At 45.8% G+C, this 19,105-nt stretch overlaps 1 protein-coding gene across 2 annotated transcripts in view; it reads right to left on the reverse strand.

Annotated features, from left to right (window-relative positions):
• The window catches only part of LOC148028012 (uncharacterized), a 43,216-nt gene extending 24,342 nt beyond the window's left edge, over positions 1 to 18,874 (reverse strand). Inside the window, exons 1-4 of one of the 2 annotated variants that reach the window (XM_087689697.1) lie at positions 18,336 to 18,874; positions 17,810 to 18,223; positions 17,244 to 17,401; positions 16,254 to 17,061 (exon numbers count right to left, since the gene is read on the reverse strand). In XM_087689697.1, the coding sequence (XP_087545823.1) occupies positions 16,254 to 17,061; positions 17,244 to 17,401; positions 17,810 to 17,857 (1,014 nt within the window). In that variant the 5' untranslated portion in view covers positions 17,858 to 18,223; positions 18,336 to 18,874. Of the gene's footprint in view, positions 1 to 16,253; positions 17,062 to 17,243; positions 17,402 to 17,483; positions 17,541 to 17,809; positions 18,224 to 18,335 lie in introns of those variants that run through there. The other variant, XM_087689698.1, reaches the window with a different exon arrangement.
• Between the last annotated feature and the right edge of the window lie 231 nt (positions 18,875 to 19,105).

Here is a 19,105-nt window from a genome sequence, read left to right on the forward strand (position 1 = left end):
CTCACGGCACACGACTCCTTCAACAGATGTTGATCATTTGCGGCCTTCACAAGGCCAAATTCTCATTGTAGGTGCTTTATGTGCCAACCTTGGGACACCATCTACTTTTGATGCACCAGATTTATGCCCTCGGTCTCTTGGTCAAGTTTGATGTGGATTCTTTTTAGATTCTCGATCATGGATCGCAATAGGTCCTCACTTCACGTTATGAGGAGAATGGAGTCTATAAATTGCAGTCTTTTTCTACCTTGACCTCTCTCCTTCTTACCTCTCAAACTCAGTCTGAGCTTTGCCATGCTCAGTTTGGCCACAGGTGACCATACTAAGATGGTCAAGCAAACGAAGGCAACACTTTATGAGAAGTTTGAGACGACGAATATGGGGCTTCTTCATTTCTTTCTAGGTCATAAGATCTATCAAACTCTAAGGGAAATCTTTATTTCCCAACAGTGGTATATACAAGAGCTCTTGGCTACATGTGAGATGTGTTAAGAAGAGTACTAGGGTTTGCACTGAGAACACACAAAGTGTACGACCACGACAGAAACACAAAGACACAGACACATACACAGAGCGCAAAGCTCAAACCCTAAACGCAAAACTCAAAACTCAAACACAAAAACTCAAACACAAACAGAAGAAGGGAGAGAGAGAACACAACTCTGAAGTGAATGAATGCTGTAAATGAATGTACAGTGTGCTCAAGGGCAGAGCAATGTCGGAGTGTGACGTCCACCGAAGACGGATCCCAAGTCGGTGACCACCAGTCGGAGTGTAGGAGTGCTGAATAGTGAATGGCAGCAGGCTGGTCACCAAAACGCAGCAGTCTGGAGGCTGGAAACTGATAAACGCAACAATGTACCACCGATTGGGGGCTGGAAACTGTGCACAGTTTGCTGTAAACAGCAGGCTGAAACAATGTCTGAGAGTGTCAAGGCCTGCAATGCTGAAAACGCAAGCTGGCTGACCTTGGAGATGATGGACAGCAGGCTGAACAGCAGTCTGGGGGGGCAGTCTCGAGCAGTCGCCAACAGCTGAGAGCTGTCGCCTACAGCAATGGACAGGCTGAAGATGATGTGGCTGCAGTCAATGATGGCTGGACAGCAGATGGAGGCGGACTGCAGGCTGAAAATTGGGCGCCAACAGCAGCAGAGGGTGTGTGGACTGGTGTAACCTGCAAACAAGGATGATTGCTGAATGGGGACAGTCTATCTATTTATAGATGTGGAAGGGCGCCCCAAAAATTAGGGTTTCCACTAAACTTTCTCGAACTGCTCCCCATTTTAGGGTTTCCATTGAACTCTCTCATACCGCTCCTCGTTTTAGGGTTTTACTCTAAAAGAGCATATTTAGTGTGTTTTGGGGCTGTTTAAAAGGCTAATCAGCAAGTAATGCATATTTTAGCTCAACACCCCCTCTCAGGCCCAAAACTGAGCCGAAAGGTTAAGCCAGCCATTGTGATGTTGATGTACCCCAAGGCGTCCACTCCAAAGAAGCCAAGGCATCGGACAAAGAGTGCACGTCGGCTGCCCAGTGGCCTACCAAGACTATAGAGGCGATGGTTATCTTACCAAGGGAATCCAAGTAGTCACCCCAGAGAGGACAGGGCATCGGACAAAGGGTGCACGTCGATTGCCCAATGGCCTACCAAGACCTACAAAGGCGGATGGAACTACATGGAACTTTTGTGTGTTTTTTTTTTTAATTAAGTGTGGTAAATTTTATTGGATGCGGCCGATTGAGAAATAGTGACCCAAAAGACGAGAGTAGGGAGGGTACACCCAACACATCACAATACAATACAAGCTAACCCATCCACTCAGAGTGTCAATGACAAGGAAAAGTAGGTAATGAGGTATCCATGTGATGAAGAAGGATGGTGGTGTGGTAACAACGGCCGCCGGTGGAAACAGCTTAAGATCCGCTCAAGTGGTGCTCTGCACAATGAGATGCAAAGTATGCTACATGCTGAAGAATGCTCATGCAGCAGGTGCCACTTGGACAGTGTCCCTCATGGGAAAATTGTTCACTTGCCCAAACGCCCTAGTACAAAGATGATGAAATCATGCAATACAAAGGGTAAGGTACAACAGGGGAAAGAAGCCAATGTCGAAGACAAAGTGCTGAAGCCCATAGAATACCAAGAAGGGTAGGAACCCCCTCTCAACCTGGATGTAGATGCCGAAGAAGGAAAAGAAGCCTGATATCGACCTTCGTGTGGTGCCGAGAACCATAAGGAATGAAGAGAAGGAGGAAGCATCCCAACTGGAAGAGCTAGGTAGAAGTCACCGCCATGACAGCATCTCTCTCCAAGGATAATGAAACCATGAAGGAACGGCGCACATCCCAAGACTCCAGCCCATGTAGGACTAGGCAAACCTACATGTTAGCCCTACAATGAAAACAAAACTTGCAAAGGAGATCAAAGTCTGCAATCACAAAGGTCAGTAGTGAGATGCTCCAAAAACAAAACTAAACTAAAATGAAAAGCTAATTGAAGGAACAAGTACAAAGATGCAAATGTGTATGTATGTGTGAGTAAATGCAGCGGAAGACTTAAAATGTAAAGACAAAAATATGGGCCCGACTCTAAGAGTGCGAAAAATGAATGCTAGACTGACCTAGGGTATCCGAAAGGACCTAGAGACATACTAGTCTAAGAAGATGGTCACCATCGCGTACGTCCAGTAGCAGGGCTCTGCCAAGGGAACACCTAATGAGGTGGGGAGGAAGGTGAGATAGATGCATGAAGTGCAACGGGATCGGAACCTGCTGACCAATCAACCAATCCTTCAGGAGTAGAGAAGGATAGCCGATGAGACTGTGCGGGTGCCACATGTCCAATAGTCGCTGTGGGGGCTGGAGGAGCAGATGGGGCAACAGCGGAAGGCGTAGCCCCACTGGACTGTGAAGTCGCAGCGGTCTGCTGAGGCTTTTTAGGTGAAAGACCTTGGGCCTTGGAGCGACACTCCTCGTCCACATGGCCTGCTCTCTGGCAATGTGTGCAAAACTAGTTTTTCTTAGGAAGTTGCTGCAAGATAGGTCTTGATTTTTTGGTTCCATCAAAGGAAGAGGAGTCACCCTTTGATTGGCTTGCCTTCGCATCTAGCAAGTTCTTGCCACTAGTGGTTTTCCCTCCTGAAGAAGAGGCAACCAACCCCCTCTGCTCTGAATAAGGCTGTGATGAGAATTTCTTGTGGACTTAATCATACAGCCTTGCGTAACGCAAGAACTGGCACTCGAACTCGTAAAAGGTTAGCAATCGAGGTTGGGAGATGATGTGTTGAATGAAATCGAAGTATTTTGCGGGCAACTTATTCAAGAAGAATGTAACATGATCATCATCTGACTTTGAAGAGCCAGTAGTGGCGAACTCGACAAGTAACCGCCTATAGTCAGCTAGCTTGACTTTTAGATCATCCCCTTCCTTAAGAGAGAACTCTTGAAGCTCAAAGTCGAGATTGATGCACCGAGTACAATCATGAGCCGCACAGCAGTCGAGAAGATGGCTCCAACGCTCTGATACGAGCGGAAAGTGCTGCAACTGAGAGTGAAACTCAGAAAGCAATCCCTGCATCAGCTCAACATTGGTTGTAGCATTGCGGACTCTCCATTGACGGATGTAGTCAGGGTGAGCTAGTCGAGGGTCCGGCATAAACTCTAGACCAATGACGAGATCCCAAAGACCCTGAGACTCAAGCACTTGTTGCATGAAATTCGACCAAGTAATGAAATTTGACCCGTTAAAACATGTCTTATCCGTGAAGGCATTCTTGGCCGTTGCAACAAGAGTGGTAGTGCTCGGAGATGGATAGTGTGAAAAAGTGTAATGGGGGTAGGATGGGGGAGTGGAGTACACTTGGGAATGGGCCCCAGAGTGCCCACCAGGCATGCAGGTAGTGTGCAAGGTGGATCCATAGGTAGGGATGGGCTGAGTAGGCATAGGCATGGTAGCCACATGAGTAACCCAAGGAGATGGGATGGGAATACGGGGAGCAGAAGATGGAAATCCCTGCATAAGTATAACCCAAGGAGAGTGTGAAGACGCACCATAAGCTGAGGATGGAAACCCCTGCGTATGAGTGGTCATGGGAAATGTGAAGCTAGGGATAGTGAGAGGGATGCCCATCACAGTCGACCCAGGAGTTATGGGTGTGCTCATTTGCTGAAAGATGAGAGACATCGTGTTAAAGGATGGCATTTTCCCTAACGAAGTACCATGGTGCAAAGAGTCTACAAAGAATAGGGTGGAGAAGGAAAAGGTGCTAGGAGCGGAGATGGAAGATCCAACCCCTAGGGTGTGTAAAGCAGATATGAAGTGTAATCCAAGATTTTCGAAAGATGATGAGAGATGATCAAGGTGTGATATAGAAAAGGGTGGGATGGGAGGAAAGTGAGAAGTGTGTGTCATATGCTCAAATGAAACAGAAATTGTAGATGTACTTGAATTCCATCTGCTTTGTGAGCCCTCCCTATTAAAGTTCACATACACAAAGCCATCCAGATCCTAAGTGAATGAATGTTGTAAATGAATATAAGAGTGTACAGTGTGCTCAAGAGCAGAGCAATGTCAGAGTGTGACGTCCACCGAAGACGGATCCCAAGTCTGTGACCACCAGTCGGAGTGTAGGAGTGCTAAATAGTGAATGGCAACAAGCTGGTCACCAAAACGCAGCAATCTGGAGGATGGAAACTGTTAAACGCAACAGTGTACCACCGATCGGGGGCTGGAAACTATGCACAGTCTGCTGTAAACAGCAAGCTGAAACAGTGTCTGAGAGTGTCAGGGCTTGCAATGCTGAAAACGCAAGCTGACTGACCCTCGAGATGATGGACAACAGGCTAAACAGCAGTCTAGGATAGTCTGGAGCAGTCACCAGCAACTGAGAGCTGTTGCCTACAGCAATGGACAGACTGAAGATGATGTGGCTGCAGTCGGTGATGGCTGGACAGCAGATGGAGGCGGACTGCAAGCTGGAAACTGGGCACCAACAGCAGCAGAGGGTGTGTGGGCTGGTGTAACCTACAAACAAGGATGATTGCTGAATGGGGACAGCCTGTCTATTTATAGATGTGGAAAGGCGCCCCGAAAATTAGGGTTTCTATTAAACTTTCTCGAACCGCTCCCCGTTTTAGGGTTTCCACTGAACTCTCTCGAACCACTCCCCGTTTTAGGGTTTTACTCTAAAAGAGCATTTTTAGTGTGTTTTGGGGATGTTTAAGAGGCTAATCAGCAAGTAATGCATATTTTAGCTCAACAAGATGGAAGGATGCAAGTCTCTTACGACTCCTATGGACCCGAATTGGAAGGCTACAACTCAACCCGATTCTCCTTTGGCAGATGCTACCCAATATAGACAATTGGTTGACTCCTTGATCTAGCTTCTCTATTCTTGTATTGACTTATGTTATGCCGTAGGTGTGTTGCCCAGGTTCATGAGTGAACACAAGATGGTGCATTGGTAGGCTACTCAAAGCATTTTGCGATTTCTACATGGGACCCCTAATCTTGAGATCTATTATACAACAAGTATAAGTGCTATAGACTTGGTACTTATAGGATGGAGTGATTCAGATTGGGCCAGCAATGTGGATCATCGGAGGTCCACAACAAGTTATTGCTTTACCTTGAGTGTTGGTCTTGTTTCGTGGAGCAGCAAGAAGCAACCCACAGTTGCCCTATGGAGTATCAGGCAGCATCTTCTACTACATGTAAGACTATGGCTTAGCAAGCTCTTAGAGGAGCTTGGCTGCCTACAAAGAGATCCTATTGTTCTTCAATGCGACAATGAGAGTTGCATTGCCTTGGCCAAGAACCCTGTGTTTCATGCTTGAACAAAGCATATCGAGATCCAGTACCATTTCATTCGAGAGAAGATTTTGGATGAGACTATTGCTCTAGCCTACTGTAAGACAGAGGACAATCTTGCAAACTTGTTTACAAGGACGCTTCCTCGGGCTTTACTTCAACAACACTCCAAATCTCTTAGCCTTTTGTCGTGCCCACGATCTGAGAGGGGGTGTTACAGATTGGCATTCCCTAGACAAGTAGGTTCAATTCTAAGCAATTTTCAGCAAGTGTATCAAGCAGTCCACGTGGCAGGCAGCTGATGTCAACAGGCAGTGAGTAGGGCAAGTGGCACGTGTCATGTTGGACAGTCTGCAACAGGTTAGACTAAGTAAGTCGAACAATTTCTATCCAATCAACTACATTTAATGCAGTCAACCTGCATTATTTCATGTATTATTTATGGCCTATTTATTGGCCCTAGTCTCCACATCTTTTTTCACTTGTGTTCTCAAGTTTCTCGGCTACTGACCATGGAGACTACCCTCCAGGTTCACAAAGTGTGGGATCTTTGAGATGGAGACATACGCAAACATACTCTCTACACCCATGTACATATATGTATCCTTATACAACATTCTTCACTGCAAATTTCTTGCGTTTCGTTGTCTCTCTCTCTCTTCTATCTCTGTTCACACTTTGTCTTGGTCATACACTTCACTTCCACGTTGCTTCACTCTAACATATGCACCATGAAATTTTGGTGTACCACTTATACCTCACAAATCACAAGAATGAAACATACACAATTAATATCAAGGCATCATGAGGGCATAGGCATCATTATCATGAGTACATACATCAACTAGCAATCCCACATTTGTGTGTGGATAGAGCTTGCACCCACTTTCAACATACAAGGGAAAACAAAAGTATCCAGCACATAGCATCAATCATGATTACGGAAGGTTGTCCCAAGTAAGAATTGTTGAGCAAGCTTGTAATATCAAGACATCATGAGTATATAGGCATCATTATCATGAGTACATACATCAACTAACAATCCCACATTTGCACATGGATTGAGCTTGCACTCACTTTCAACATACAAGGGAAAACAAAAGTGTCTGCAACATAGCACCAATCATGATTACACAAGGTTGTCCCAAGTAAGAATTGTTGAGCAAGCTTGTTATTATAGCCAACAAATAATAATGGTTGCTCATAGGATGTTTGCTCACCAATAGATGCAAAAGATACTTAAGATTTGGCCTATTAGCCACATTTTTCCAAAGATGCCAATGGTCCAACAAAGCTCTTAGCATTTACTACAAAAACTCAAAGGTAGATACCAAGTTCTGCCATAGTCTTCGACCACCATGACTTCAGTTTCCAAAGTGGTATGCATAACTACAACTACAAAACTCTTACAAATCTCACTGGCACCCAAAAAGCTCCTAACATTGCGGGCTCATTGTCTCAAAACCAATATGCGTCTCAATGCCCTAAAGCTCCTATTATTGTGGGCTAATGGTCCCAAACCCTACAATTTGGCCCATGACTAGCTCAACAACAAGTGCAACTCTTAATGCTCATCACTAGCTTGTGCACCTAAACTCCCATCCAAATCAATATTCCTAAAGACAAGTACAAGTAACATAACATATGCAACATCTTAAAGAATATCTCAATAGCACAACATGATTCTATTATTTTAGGCTTAGCTTCAAATCCCAACAACGGTGCACGACTTTGGCCTAACTTATAAAACAAACTTAAACCATTATTGGTTGGTCATAATAGCACTAAAATCGCAATAAATACAAGTTCTAACCTAGAGGCCAAACATAATGAAAATGTTGATGGTTTAACAAAGCTTTGAGTGACTAAATTGTATGGGAAATCTCATACTCAACTAATCATCCCACCTTCAAACCACAACAAATGATAGCTTGAGTCTCCCTAAGGGAGGATGATTATTGATAATTCTTAAGCAATAGAGATCAATTGAAGGGGGGATATTTACAAAGGCTAGAAGCCAATAAGAGAGGAGAAATGGAGTTGATGACAACCATATCACAATATGACCCATAGGCCACATCAAGCCACCATCCAATTAACTTCTTTGATCTTGAAATTTCTAAACACTAATAATTTCAAGAAGCATCGAAAACCTCAAAGCTCTACTCAAAAAGCAAACCAACTTTAGATGAAAATATATCAGACAACAAAGTACACCACTTACAAGCCCGTATGTCAACTCACAACCCTTGCAAAGCTCACAGCCACACCATCACACACAAAAACACACACCATAGATACTCATCATGAGTAGAAGCATAGGTTTAGAAAAGCTTGTAATCCCCAATGCACAAGTCCAAAACAAGCTGATACCTGCAAAACTAACATTCATGAAATGAAAGCTTCATTTATTGTTTGCCTCTCACTAACATGTGCAAATTGAAGAGAGATTTCCAATATGAAAATTTGCACAAATGCACACCTTGCACCTCAAGTTTTTGTATTCAAAAACAACTTCAGCTACAAAACCTAGCCAAATCCAAAAGGGTAGGTATAATTAGGTCCAAAGCAAGCGGGCTACAAGCAATGCACAAACAAAACCTTGTATTTCCATATACATAAGGTAATGAGAGTTCAACAATGATGTCATATCGCTAAAAGATGCCCCTCACAAAACATTCCAAGACCTCTAGCTTTAACCTAAAGAAAGTCTTTGAGACAACTTGAAAACCTTGTAAATCCAAAGGCTACATATTCTCAAGTTTTCTAAGGCATGTGCAATTGCAAGCTTGAACAATTAGCAATATGTTAAGCACTGTTGGCATACTGGCCACTTCAGATGCAACTAAGGATGTGAAGGATAATCTTCGAATCAGTTTTTTCATCATGCTACTAAAGTACCGTTGTGCATACTAGCCACCTCAAATATAAGGGATCTAGCTTTAACCTGAAGAAAGTCTTTGAGATTGCTTGAAAACCTTGTAAATCCAAAGGCTACATATTCTCAAGTTTTCTAAGGCAAGTGCAATTGCAAGCTTGAACAATTAGCAATATGTTAAGCACTTTTGGCATACTAGCCACTTCAGATGCAACTAAGGATGTGAAGGATAATGTTCAAATCAGTTTTTTCATCATGCTACTAAAGTACCATTGTGCATACTAGCCACCTGAAATATAAGGGATCTAGCTTTAACCTAAAGAAAGTCTTTGAGACAACTTGAAAACCTTGTAAATCCAAAGGCTGCATATTCTCAAGTTTTCTAGGCAAGTGCAATTGCAAGCTTGAACAATTAGCAATATGTTAAGCACTGTTGGCATACTGGCCACTTCAGATGCAACTAAGGATGTGAAGGATAATCTTCGAATCAGTTTTTTCATCATGCTACTAAAGTACCGTTGTGCATACTAGCCACCTCAAATATAAGGGATCTAGCTTTAACCTAAAGAAAGTCTTTGAGACAACATGAAAACCTTGTAAATCCAAAGGCAAGTGCAATTGCAAGCTTGAACAATTAGCAATATGTTAAGCATTGTTGGCATACTAGCCACTTCCGATGCAACTTAGGATGTGAAGGATAATCTTCAAATCAATTTTTTCATCATGCTACTAAAGTACCGTTGTGCATACTAGCCACCTCAAATATGAGGGACACGCATCAAATCAACTTTTTCATAACTACATTAGCCTTCTACTTCTAATGACATTGTTTAGCATATCTCCGATCGCTCCATCCAACTTTCATCGCATGGGCTCATGGATTCCAACACATGAGAAAAGGTCCCTAGAGAGGAAGAGTAGGCAGTTCCATTCCCCCTTAAACAATTGTTTCAACACAAAGTACAATATATCATTTTCTCACTTTGATTTACCGATTACATGATGTCACCAGACTGTATCAAGGCTACAAATACCAAGCCAGATTACAGTCGACAAGCAATGACAGCAGAAGTAAACCTTCAAAACTTCACCATGAAACTACATAGCATCAAATTACTAATACTTCAGGCCTATAGGTGTGTGCAGAATTCAAACTTCAGTTTCATAGCCAATGAAATTTGCTGTGGCAAAATTTTGCCCCAATATGTTAGAGATCACAGCCAGCCAGCCAGGCAGTCGGCTGCACAGTCGGACTGCCTGCAGCCCAGTCAGCTGCATTTAATGCAGCCGACCTGTCCTGTTTGCGCCCTGTTTTTCTCGCTATAAATAGCCGAAGATTTCCAGAGTCTCCCACACTTCTCTGCTCGCAGATTACAGACCGGTGACACGCGCAGATTCAGTCTCTGTTCGCAGGTTTCAGACAGGAGACAGTGCAGACTGCAACGGACTTCGAGGTGAACAGCAGGTTGCATCGTCGAGGTGGAGACACGCAGTCCAGCGCACTGCGCCCGTGTATATATCTGCACATCTTTGTATTCAACACACTTTATACAGCAAATCTTCATCTTCCACTGTCTCTTTCTCTCTCTTCTCTCTCTGCGTTCTCTCTCTCTCTCAGTCCTACGCTTCCGCACTGCTGCACTCTGACATGGTATCAGAGCAGTGTTAGAGGGCTGACTGAGCGCAGAATCAACCTAAAGAGGAGTTTCCATCGCGACACAAATTTGCGTATTTTGCGTTTAAGGGCAGACAGGAGGGCTGCGCCTTGGAACAAGGCTGAAGCGAGTGTGGGCGCGCAGGAAAGGAGTCCAGGTGGTGGATTTGCTGCTGTTTACTGCTGTTTGACGCGGAGGAAGTTTGAGTTTTCAGCCTACAAGTGCAGGTTTTGCTTTTTCATCGCCTCCGACGGGTGAAGAAAGTTCAGGACGCGGAAGAGCCTTAGCAGGCTGAGTTTTCCCAGTCAGAGGGGGCTGCTTTTGCATTTGTGAAGGCATTACAGTTGAAGATGTCTACAGAAATTGACTTGGAGTTCCAGTCGATTATGGACCGGAAGGTGCCTGTCTTACCGGCTCTTCCTGCAGATCAGAAGCTCGACGGCGACAACTACCGCATTTGGCGCGTCATGATGTTGGCCATCCTTGAGTCCTATGATTTGGCGGAGCTGGTACAGGAGATCGACCGGCCCTCGGTAAGAGATGAGTCCAAACTCTCTTCCGATGCTCGTGCGGAGTTGGCCAAGGCTCAGTCTCATAGGGACAAACTGAATGCCAGGATTCGTTCCTTTCTCTTTCTATCATGTACTACAGCCGTGATCGCTCACATCGAGCACTTCACGGTGGCTCGAGAGATATGGCTGGAGCTTGATCAGATGTACAATCGGATGACCCTTATGAAGCGGGTTTCTTTGGAGGTACAGATGCGGACCTTGTCCGTAAACAAGTCTTCTTCGCTGCGGGAGCACATTAACAAGCTAAGGCAGCTTCAGATGCAGGGTTCAGAATGCGGGGAAGCCGATTTCCTCCGAAGACATGGCGATCACACTTTTGTCCCAGTTGCCGCCACGATTCGGTACATTTTAATCTGCCCTTATTGCTTCGGGGCGAGAGTCTACTCTTCGGTGGGAAGAGTTGGTTCCTATGGTCTTGGACCAAGAGGAACAGTTAAAGGGACAAAATGCTTCCAAGTCGAAGGCGCTGACAGGTCAAGCCTCTCAGAAGAAGGGGAAGGACCAAAAGAAGAAGGGGGATAACAAGTCCAAGAAGGACAAAGAGAAGGACAAGGACAAAGACTCCACATGCCATATTTGTGGAAAGACTGGCCATTGGAAGAAGGATTGCCCTAACAAAGACAAGAAGGACACCAAGAATTCCGGAGCGGTGGCTGCACCCTCATCAGCTGCATTTCTTCATCTAGCTGTCATTGAGGACGCTTCACCGAATGCTTCTGATGCTGCGATGACGGCTCCCCAGGCTCGAGAGTGGATCATTGATAGTGGTGCCTCACGGCACATGACTCCTTCATCAGATGGTGTTGCCCAATTGCGACCCTCGCGTGGGCAGATTCTCATTGGAGACAGCTCTTCACTATCTATTGCAGGTCGGGGTAAGATGCAGCTTATTCCCGATGGACGAGGTGGTACCCATACCTCAGAGGTTTTGCATGTACCAGGCTTAGGGTACCATCTCCTTTCAATTCATAAGATTTGCTCCCTTGGCCTTTTGGTGGAGTTTGACAGTACTACGGTGCGAGTCCTTGATCCACGATCAAGGAAGATTTTTTCATCCGGATATGAGGAGAACGGCATTTATAAACTGAAGTCTTCCATCGCCCTCTCTACTCTTCTTCTTACCTCTCAGTCACAGTCCGAGTTATGGCATGCTCGATTTGGTCACCTGAACTATGATTATCTTCGGAGGGCGTCACGTGGACAGCTTGTTCGAGGGTTGCCGGATATAGTGGTGAGCCAGCAGCCATGTGTCTCCTGCATTCGGGGGAAGCAGCATAGGGATGCCATTCCCCACACAGCTTCGCGGCGGTCTACTTCACCGATGGAGCTTGTATCTACAGATCTATGTGGCCCTATGAGGAATGAGTCCTTGTGTGGGAGCTCGTACTTCATGCTGATCATGGAGGACTACAGCAGGATGACATGGGCCTACTTTTTGGCATTAAAGTCAGAAGCTTTCTCACACTTCAAGGATTGGCTTCTCTTTGAGGAAAACCGATCGGGCCGGAAATTGAAGACCTTGCGATCCGACAAGGGCGGTGAATTTGTTTCTAATGAGTTTGCTCGATTTTGTGCAGATAAAGGAATTCACCAGGAGTTTGCCAATACCAACACTCCTCAAGAAAATGACATTCTTGAACGGAAGAACCGCAGTGTGATCGAGATGGCGCGCACCATGATGGAGCACCGACAGACCCCTCAGGTTCTGTGGGCCGAGGCTGTGGCTACTGCCGTCCACATCCTTAATCGATCCCCTACTTCGGCCGTGGAAGGGATGACCCCGTTTAAGGCTTATTTTGGGACGAAGCCAGATGTTTCTTACTTCCGGGTCTTTGGGTGTGATGCCTATGTTCACATTCCCAAGGCTCACCGTGATAAATTTGAAGCAGCTTCCCGAAGACATATTTGTTGGCTATAGCTCCCATTTCCAAGGCTATCGATTGTATGATCCTGTCAAGCGGGATGTGTACACTAGCCGCGATGTGCGATTTGTGGAGGTTCCGGCTATATCAACGGGTGAGGAGCATCCCGTTCTTGGAGATCCAGGGGAGAGTTGGGCTCCTTCTACAGTTCCACTAGAGCCCGTGCCTTTTGATTATGATTCTGTTTCTGACGCAGAGTCTACTGTTCCACCGGTCACCTCAGAGAAGTTACCACCAGTGGATATTCCAGAGTCCTCTGCTGATGGAGAGAGACGAGGGGAGGTTCGGCCTCCTCCTCGCTGGGCCCGTGACACACTCCGTGATTCAGGGATCGAGGGCGTTCCTGAGGAGTGGGGACCGCAGGATGGTCCGCGGCGGTCACGGCGGCACCAGGCACATTCTACAGAGCTTGTTTGCTCTAATTATTGTTTGATGACCCGTGTTATGCAGGATCGAGAGCCCACCTCCGTGAAGGAGGCTTTACAGTCCGCACCATGGAAGAAAGCTATGGAAGCCGAGTTGGAGGCTATTGAGAGGAATGGCACTTGGTCACTCGTGCCCCGCCCCCCGAATAAGAAGATGATTGGCGTCAAGTGGGTCTTCAAGACCAAATACCTTAGCGACGGTTCTTTGGATAAGCACAAGGCTCGCCTTGTTACTAAAGGTTTTGCACAGCGCCCAGGGATTGATTGTCATGATACTTTTGCCCCCACAGCTCGTATGGCGACCATTAGAGCTGTTCTTGCCTTGGCTGGCCATAGGAGATTGCATGTTTACCAATTGAACGTGAAGTCGGCCTTCCTCAATGGTGATTTGAAGGAGATCTATGTTGAGCAGCCTCCTGGCTTTGGATCTTCAGATGGGAAAGTCTACAGGTTGAAGAAGGCCTTGTATGGCCTCAAGAAGCCTCCGCGTGCATGGAACGAGAAGATTGATTCGTTCCTCCAGTCTCAGTTGGGATATCGGCGTTCCAAGGCCGATCCGCAGCTTTATGTTCACACTTTCGAGGATAGTTGTGTGCTTTTTGTCTTATATGTTGATGATTTGATTGTCGCAGGTGATGATGCACAGCAGGTCCAAGAGACGAAGTCAGTTTTACATCGAATGTTCGAGATGACGGACTTGGGTCTACTCCATTTCTTTTTGGGCCATGAGATTTATCAGTCTCAGAGGGGGATCTTCATCTCTCAACAGAGATAGGTACAGGAGCTCTTGGTGTCTTTTGAGATGGAGGATTGTCAGGCCCTTTCTACTCCTATGGATCCGAACTGGAAGGCCACTTCCCATTCAGCTTCTCCTTTGGCGGATGCTTCCCGCTATCGTCAGTTGATTGGGTCCTTGATTTGGCTTCTCAACACTAGGGTTGATCTATGTTTTGCTATTGGGCTCTTGGCAGGGTTCATGAGTGAACCTAAGACGGTGCATTGGCAGGCTGCTCAGAGGATACTTCGGTATTTGAGAGGGATGTCTGATTTAGGGATTCATTATCCCACAGGGACAGATGGTTCAGATCTTGTACTTGCAGGTTGGAGCGACTCGGATTAGGCCGGTGATGTGGACCACAGGCGGTCTACTACAGGTTACTGTTTTACCTTGCGTGCAGGTGTTATTTCATGGAGTAGTAAGAAGCAGCCCACGGTAGCCCTTTCGTCTACTGAGGCGGAGTCTCGGGCCGCGTCTTCCACCACATGTGAGGCTGTGTGGCTTCGGAGATTATTGGAGAAGCTTGGGTGCTCCCAAACTCGTCCTACTTTGATGCAATGTGACAATGAGAGTTGCATTGCCTTGGCAAGGAACCTTGTTTTTCATGCCCGGACGAAGCACATAGAGATCCAGTACCACTTCATTAGAGAGAAGCTTCTGGATGAGACCATCACTGTGGAGTACTGCAAGACGGAGAACAATCTTGCAGATTTGTTTACGAAGGCACTTCCCCAGGCTCTACTTCAGAGACATTCCAGATCCCTCAGGCTTCTGCCCTGCCCCGGCTCTGAGAGGGGGTGTTAGAGATCACAGCCAGGTAGGCAGGCAGGCGGCTGCACAGTCGGACTGTGCAGTCGGACTGCCATGTGGCAGTCCGACTGCCTGCAACCCAGTCGGCTGCATTTAATGCAGCCGACCTGCAGCCGACCTGTCCTGTTTGCGCCCTGTTTTTCTGGCTATAAATAGCCGAAGATTTCCACAGTCTCCCACGCTTCTCTGCTCGCAGATTACAGACCGGTGACACGCGCAGATTCCGTCTCTGTTCACAGATTTCAGACAGGAGACAGTGCAGACTGCAGCGGACTTCGAGGTGAACAGCAGGTTGCATCGTCGAGGTGGAGATACGCAGTCCAGCGCACTGCGCCCGTGTATATATCTGCATATCTTTGTATTCAGCACACTTTATACAGCAGATCTTCATCTTCCACTGTCTCTTTCTCTCTTCTCTCTCTGCGTTCTCTCTCTCTCAGTCCTACGCTTCCGCACCGCTGCACTCTGACACAATATATGCACATTGGTTAAGCCTTCAGGATACAAGTCATACTCATGCACTGCAATGAATGCTGCAAGACTGCAGGTCAGCACATGATATATATTGTGCACAGAAACCCCTATTTCTCCTAGATGATATCTACAAGGCCATCCTTGTGAAATGGCTTCTGAGAAAAGAGTACAGATTCTGGAAAATTTTGATTCTGTGAATTCCCTTCACATGCACCAGTGGCAGCGCCCAACATTTAGCTTCAACTGAAAGTATTTTTTACACCAACATCAATTTGCTGTCATGATCTCGCATTCTAGAGCAAATATCTTGACCATGAAACCACAACAGAAAAGGTGTTTCACTCTGGAAATTCAGATCCACCTGTTCATCAAGCCCTTTGGATTCTATTGGATGCTAAAACAATCCAACAAAAGTTCCATGACAAAACATACCCTTGAAAAGTCATACCATCCAAAAACAGAACAGAGCTCAAAGAAAACGAGAGACCCATCATGTGTGATTGTCCTTCAACCAGCAAATCACTGCATCCCAAATGTCTTCCCATCTGAGTATGATCATCTTTTATGCAACATCACATCAAGAAAGAAAAATGAAATTGGGTCTCTTGATACAGGCCAAAGATACTATTGGATCTTAAAGGAGAGTGCTGGGGAAAAGGCATTGTGTATGTGAACGTCGCCTGCCATGATAAATGTTGTAAACACAAAGAGACAAAGCACCTTACATTGCTGTGGCTGCATGCACCTAGCAAAACCTACAGGTGCCTGAGAGGATGGGAAAGGAAAACCACTGGACAACCCTTGCACTAAATATGCATTATGTAGTCTTCCTTGAACTAAGAAGGCTATTTAAACATGCATTATATAGTCTTCCTTGAATTAAGAAGGCTATTTACACAAACTCTTAGTCACACGTCAAAGAAAACTTACCTTGAAGCCAGTTCCTTCTTGTTTGTCATTCTTGACTGCATTATCAATCTCCTGGTCTATCATTCCATGGACATCTGCTTTATATTCAGCAGTACAGACATTTGACACCTGAGAGCACAAAGCATCCGTTCCTGCATCAGGTGCCCCTTCACTGATGATTTCTTTTAAGGTAGCCAGATATTTAGCCATTCCAGGAACAGACAAATCAGATAAACTAGATAGCTGACTCTGCCAATCGTCGGCACAACCATGTGCAGGAAGTTCATCTACACCTGATGGTAGCAGGAAAGAATAATCCGAACCCTCGTGACAGCCAGCACTGGAGGCATCTGGTTCCAATGTGCTCTGCAAGACATTCACTTCAACGATTTTTGGTTCTTCTGCCACATCTGAACCATGGCTTTCAAGCACATCTGATGACACATTAGATGATGAAGCCTTCTCACACTTATTTAGCTTGCGAGCACCTGCCCCAGCAATACTAACTCTATTTTCAGAGTCTGAATCAAGTATGGGAGGTTTTGATCTGCAAGTAATTAAAGCTAAGGACTCGCTGGAAGAGCCTGCTACATCTACTTCACGTTCCCCAGGCTCATGAAGATATTCCTCCACATAATCAGCAAGATTACTGCTGGAGGAAGTAGTTGGCTGATCCTTTTCTTGCACATTTTTGTGTTTTACTGCCCCTTCCAAGTTATGCAGCCTTTCAGTGATGCTTGGCAGTAACTTCTTCCTTTCTGAATGTCCAATAACTTGAGAGCTCCCTGCTCTAGTCTGTTCAAGCTCAGCTTTGCTTGTGTACTGATTCCTGCAGATACTAAGGTGATCAAATACTGCCAACAAAAAATTCTTCGTATGACAAGCAGTGCTACAATACTATTATGATCCAGACGAAGTCATAAATGTGCGTCCCATTCACCATCCATGCATTATGGCCACATCAAACTTACGCATACTGCGAAATGCAACATTTCAAGGACAAGCATTCACCTCTGGCTTGAACTGGAGTCCTGTGGGTCAGATTTGGGAGAGACAAACACAGCAGGTGGAGGGGGGAAAGTGAGATCAGAAAATCCCTGAACCACGTGCACGGATTTCAATGGCTTGATCGGTGAAAGACTGCAAAGGAAGTTGAAAAGAGGAGATCCCTGCAAAACATAGATAAATCGTCAAAATTGAAATGTCGACCGAGTCTGAAACCTGGCACTCAGCTTTCAAATCCAAACCCACCGATCTCATAAAGAATATGCCATTTGTAGTGCCAGAAACTTGAAGTTAGCGTTTGAGTTTAACTGGCCCAGAACAAACATGCATATTGTTACAATGAAGCAATTATGCAAGTTCATTCGTATGATAAGGGATACAAAATGGTGGCGACGACAAGAAAATGACCAGAATCATATTGGATATTATCCACTCACATGGTTCCTCTGTAGAAATGACGTCGCCTATGAAAAAACTTGATTCTTTACTGGTGAAAGCAAGTTTTTATTACTTGGATAAGAGAGTTCTCGTCCGAAAACACTAGTAGAACCCGAGAGCATCAGAAAGAGCACCTGAACCTCCGCTGCACTGATTGTTAAGTCTCTGTCGGGAGAATCCATGGCCCGCGGCTAAAAGCAAAATCGCTGATCAAAGTGGCAAGCCGAATTGATGTTACTCAGCTGATTCAGTCTTGATTCCACGGGCGCGATCTTTGAAGCCACGACTAATTGTCTTCCCCTTCACGGCAATTACACACGACGAATTGTGAATGATGTCATGTAAATGCAGAAAGGTAGCCGCCAGGACCACGACACTGTTTCTCGCCAAGTAATTGGCGAGGCTGCGACTCGTTTGTCGGCGACGAATGCAGGAAATGGACAGACCGCACAGCCATAGCTTGACAGCAGGAGAAGGGAGCTTATTACAGCGGAGTGAGATCTCTCTGAATGTCCGGAATGAGAACTTGTCATTCACGGCCTTCTGGCCTGCGTACTCGACAGGGCAAGAGGATTAAGAAATGCCGAGAGTTTTACGGTGGTCTTAAGTGAGGTTAAGGCAAGAAAATGCAACGATCAAGAATGAAAGTTTGCAACTAACCTATGATGGTCGCAACAACGAGCAGACGGCACAGGAGGAGTCCCGTCTATATCAGCGTCCGAGAACGGGGAGAGATATGAGCATGCAGCGAAGGAGGAGGTCGAGTTTCCGCCTTTGCACGAATGAGGCAGGAGAGAAGGCGACAGATGTAGCGAGGGAAATGCTGCCTGAAGGCGCAAAAGCTTCAGGCCGGTGAGGAGGAGGAGAAATGCAGTAGAGAATAATGGCAGAACGGAGGTGAAGAATGGTGAAAGTGTCAATGCAGAAGAAGAAGAAGAAGAAGAAAAGAAACAGAAGGAAGGCGGAGAACAAGAAGCAGGAGGAGGAGGACGGAGGAAAGGGCGAAAGAGAAGGCTGATAGACTCTGTGTGGCTCTCCTGCTTGTAGGTGAGGATCACAGGGAGAAGCAGCTGTCACTGTACAGAGTCCTGCGTGACACAGAGAGAGAGAGAGAGAGAGAGAGGAAGAAGCGCGGGAACGAGAAGATGATGACAGCGGGGAGAGAGAGGCCACTGGTGACTGGAAGTGGGAACGGCTCTATCTCATCCGTCACCGATATATCAATTCTGTATAGGCCCCCGTCTCTCTCTCTCTCTCTTTATCGCAGAGATGATGTAAATGCGCTTTAACGAACATTTATTTCTACAAACCGAGAACGGAAAACAAATGTCGAGGTTTTAGGACAAATCCGCTTCCCTTATTAACTTTTTCAACCCTTTTGGTCCTCCTTTGAGGAACCGTGCACACTTGTTTTGACTCCAGCGGCCAGC

The sequence above is a fragment of the Lygodium microphyllum genome, chromosome 12, assembly GCF_053477565.2.
Source record: "Lygodium microphyllum isolate KBCC chromosome 12, Lygodium_microphyllum_v1.1.10, whole genome shotgun sequence".
NCBI lineage: Eukaryota > Viridiplantae > Streptophyta > Polypodiopsida > Schizaeales > Lygodiaceae > Lygodium > Lygodium microphyllum.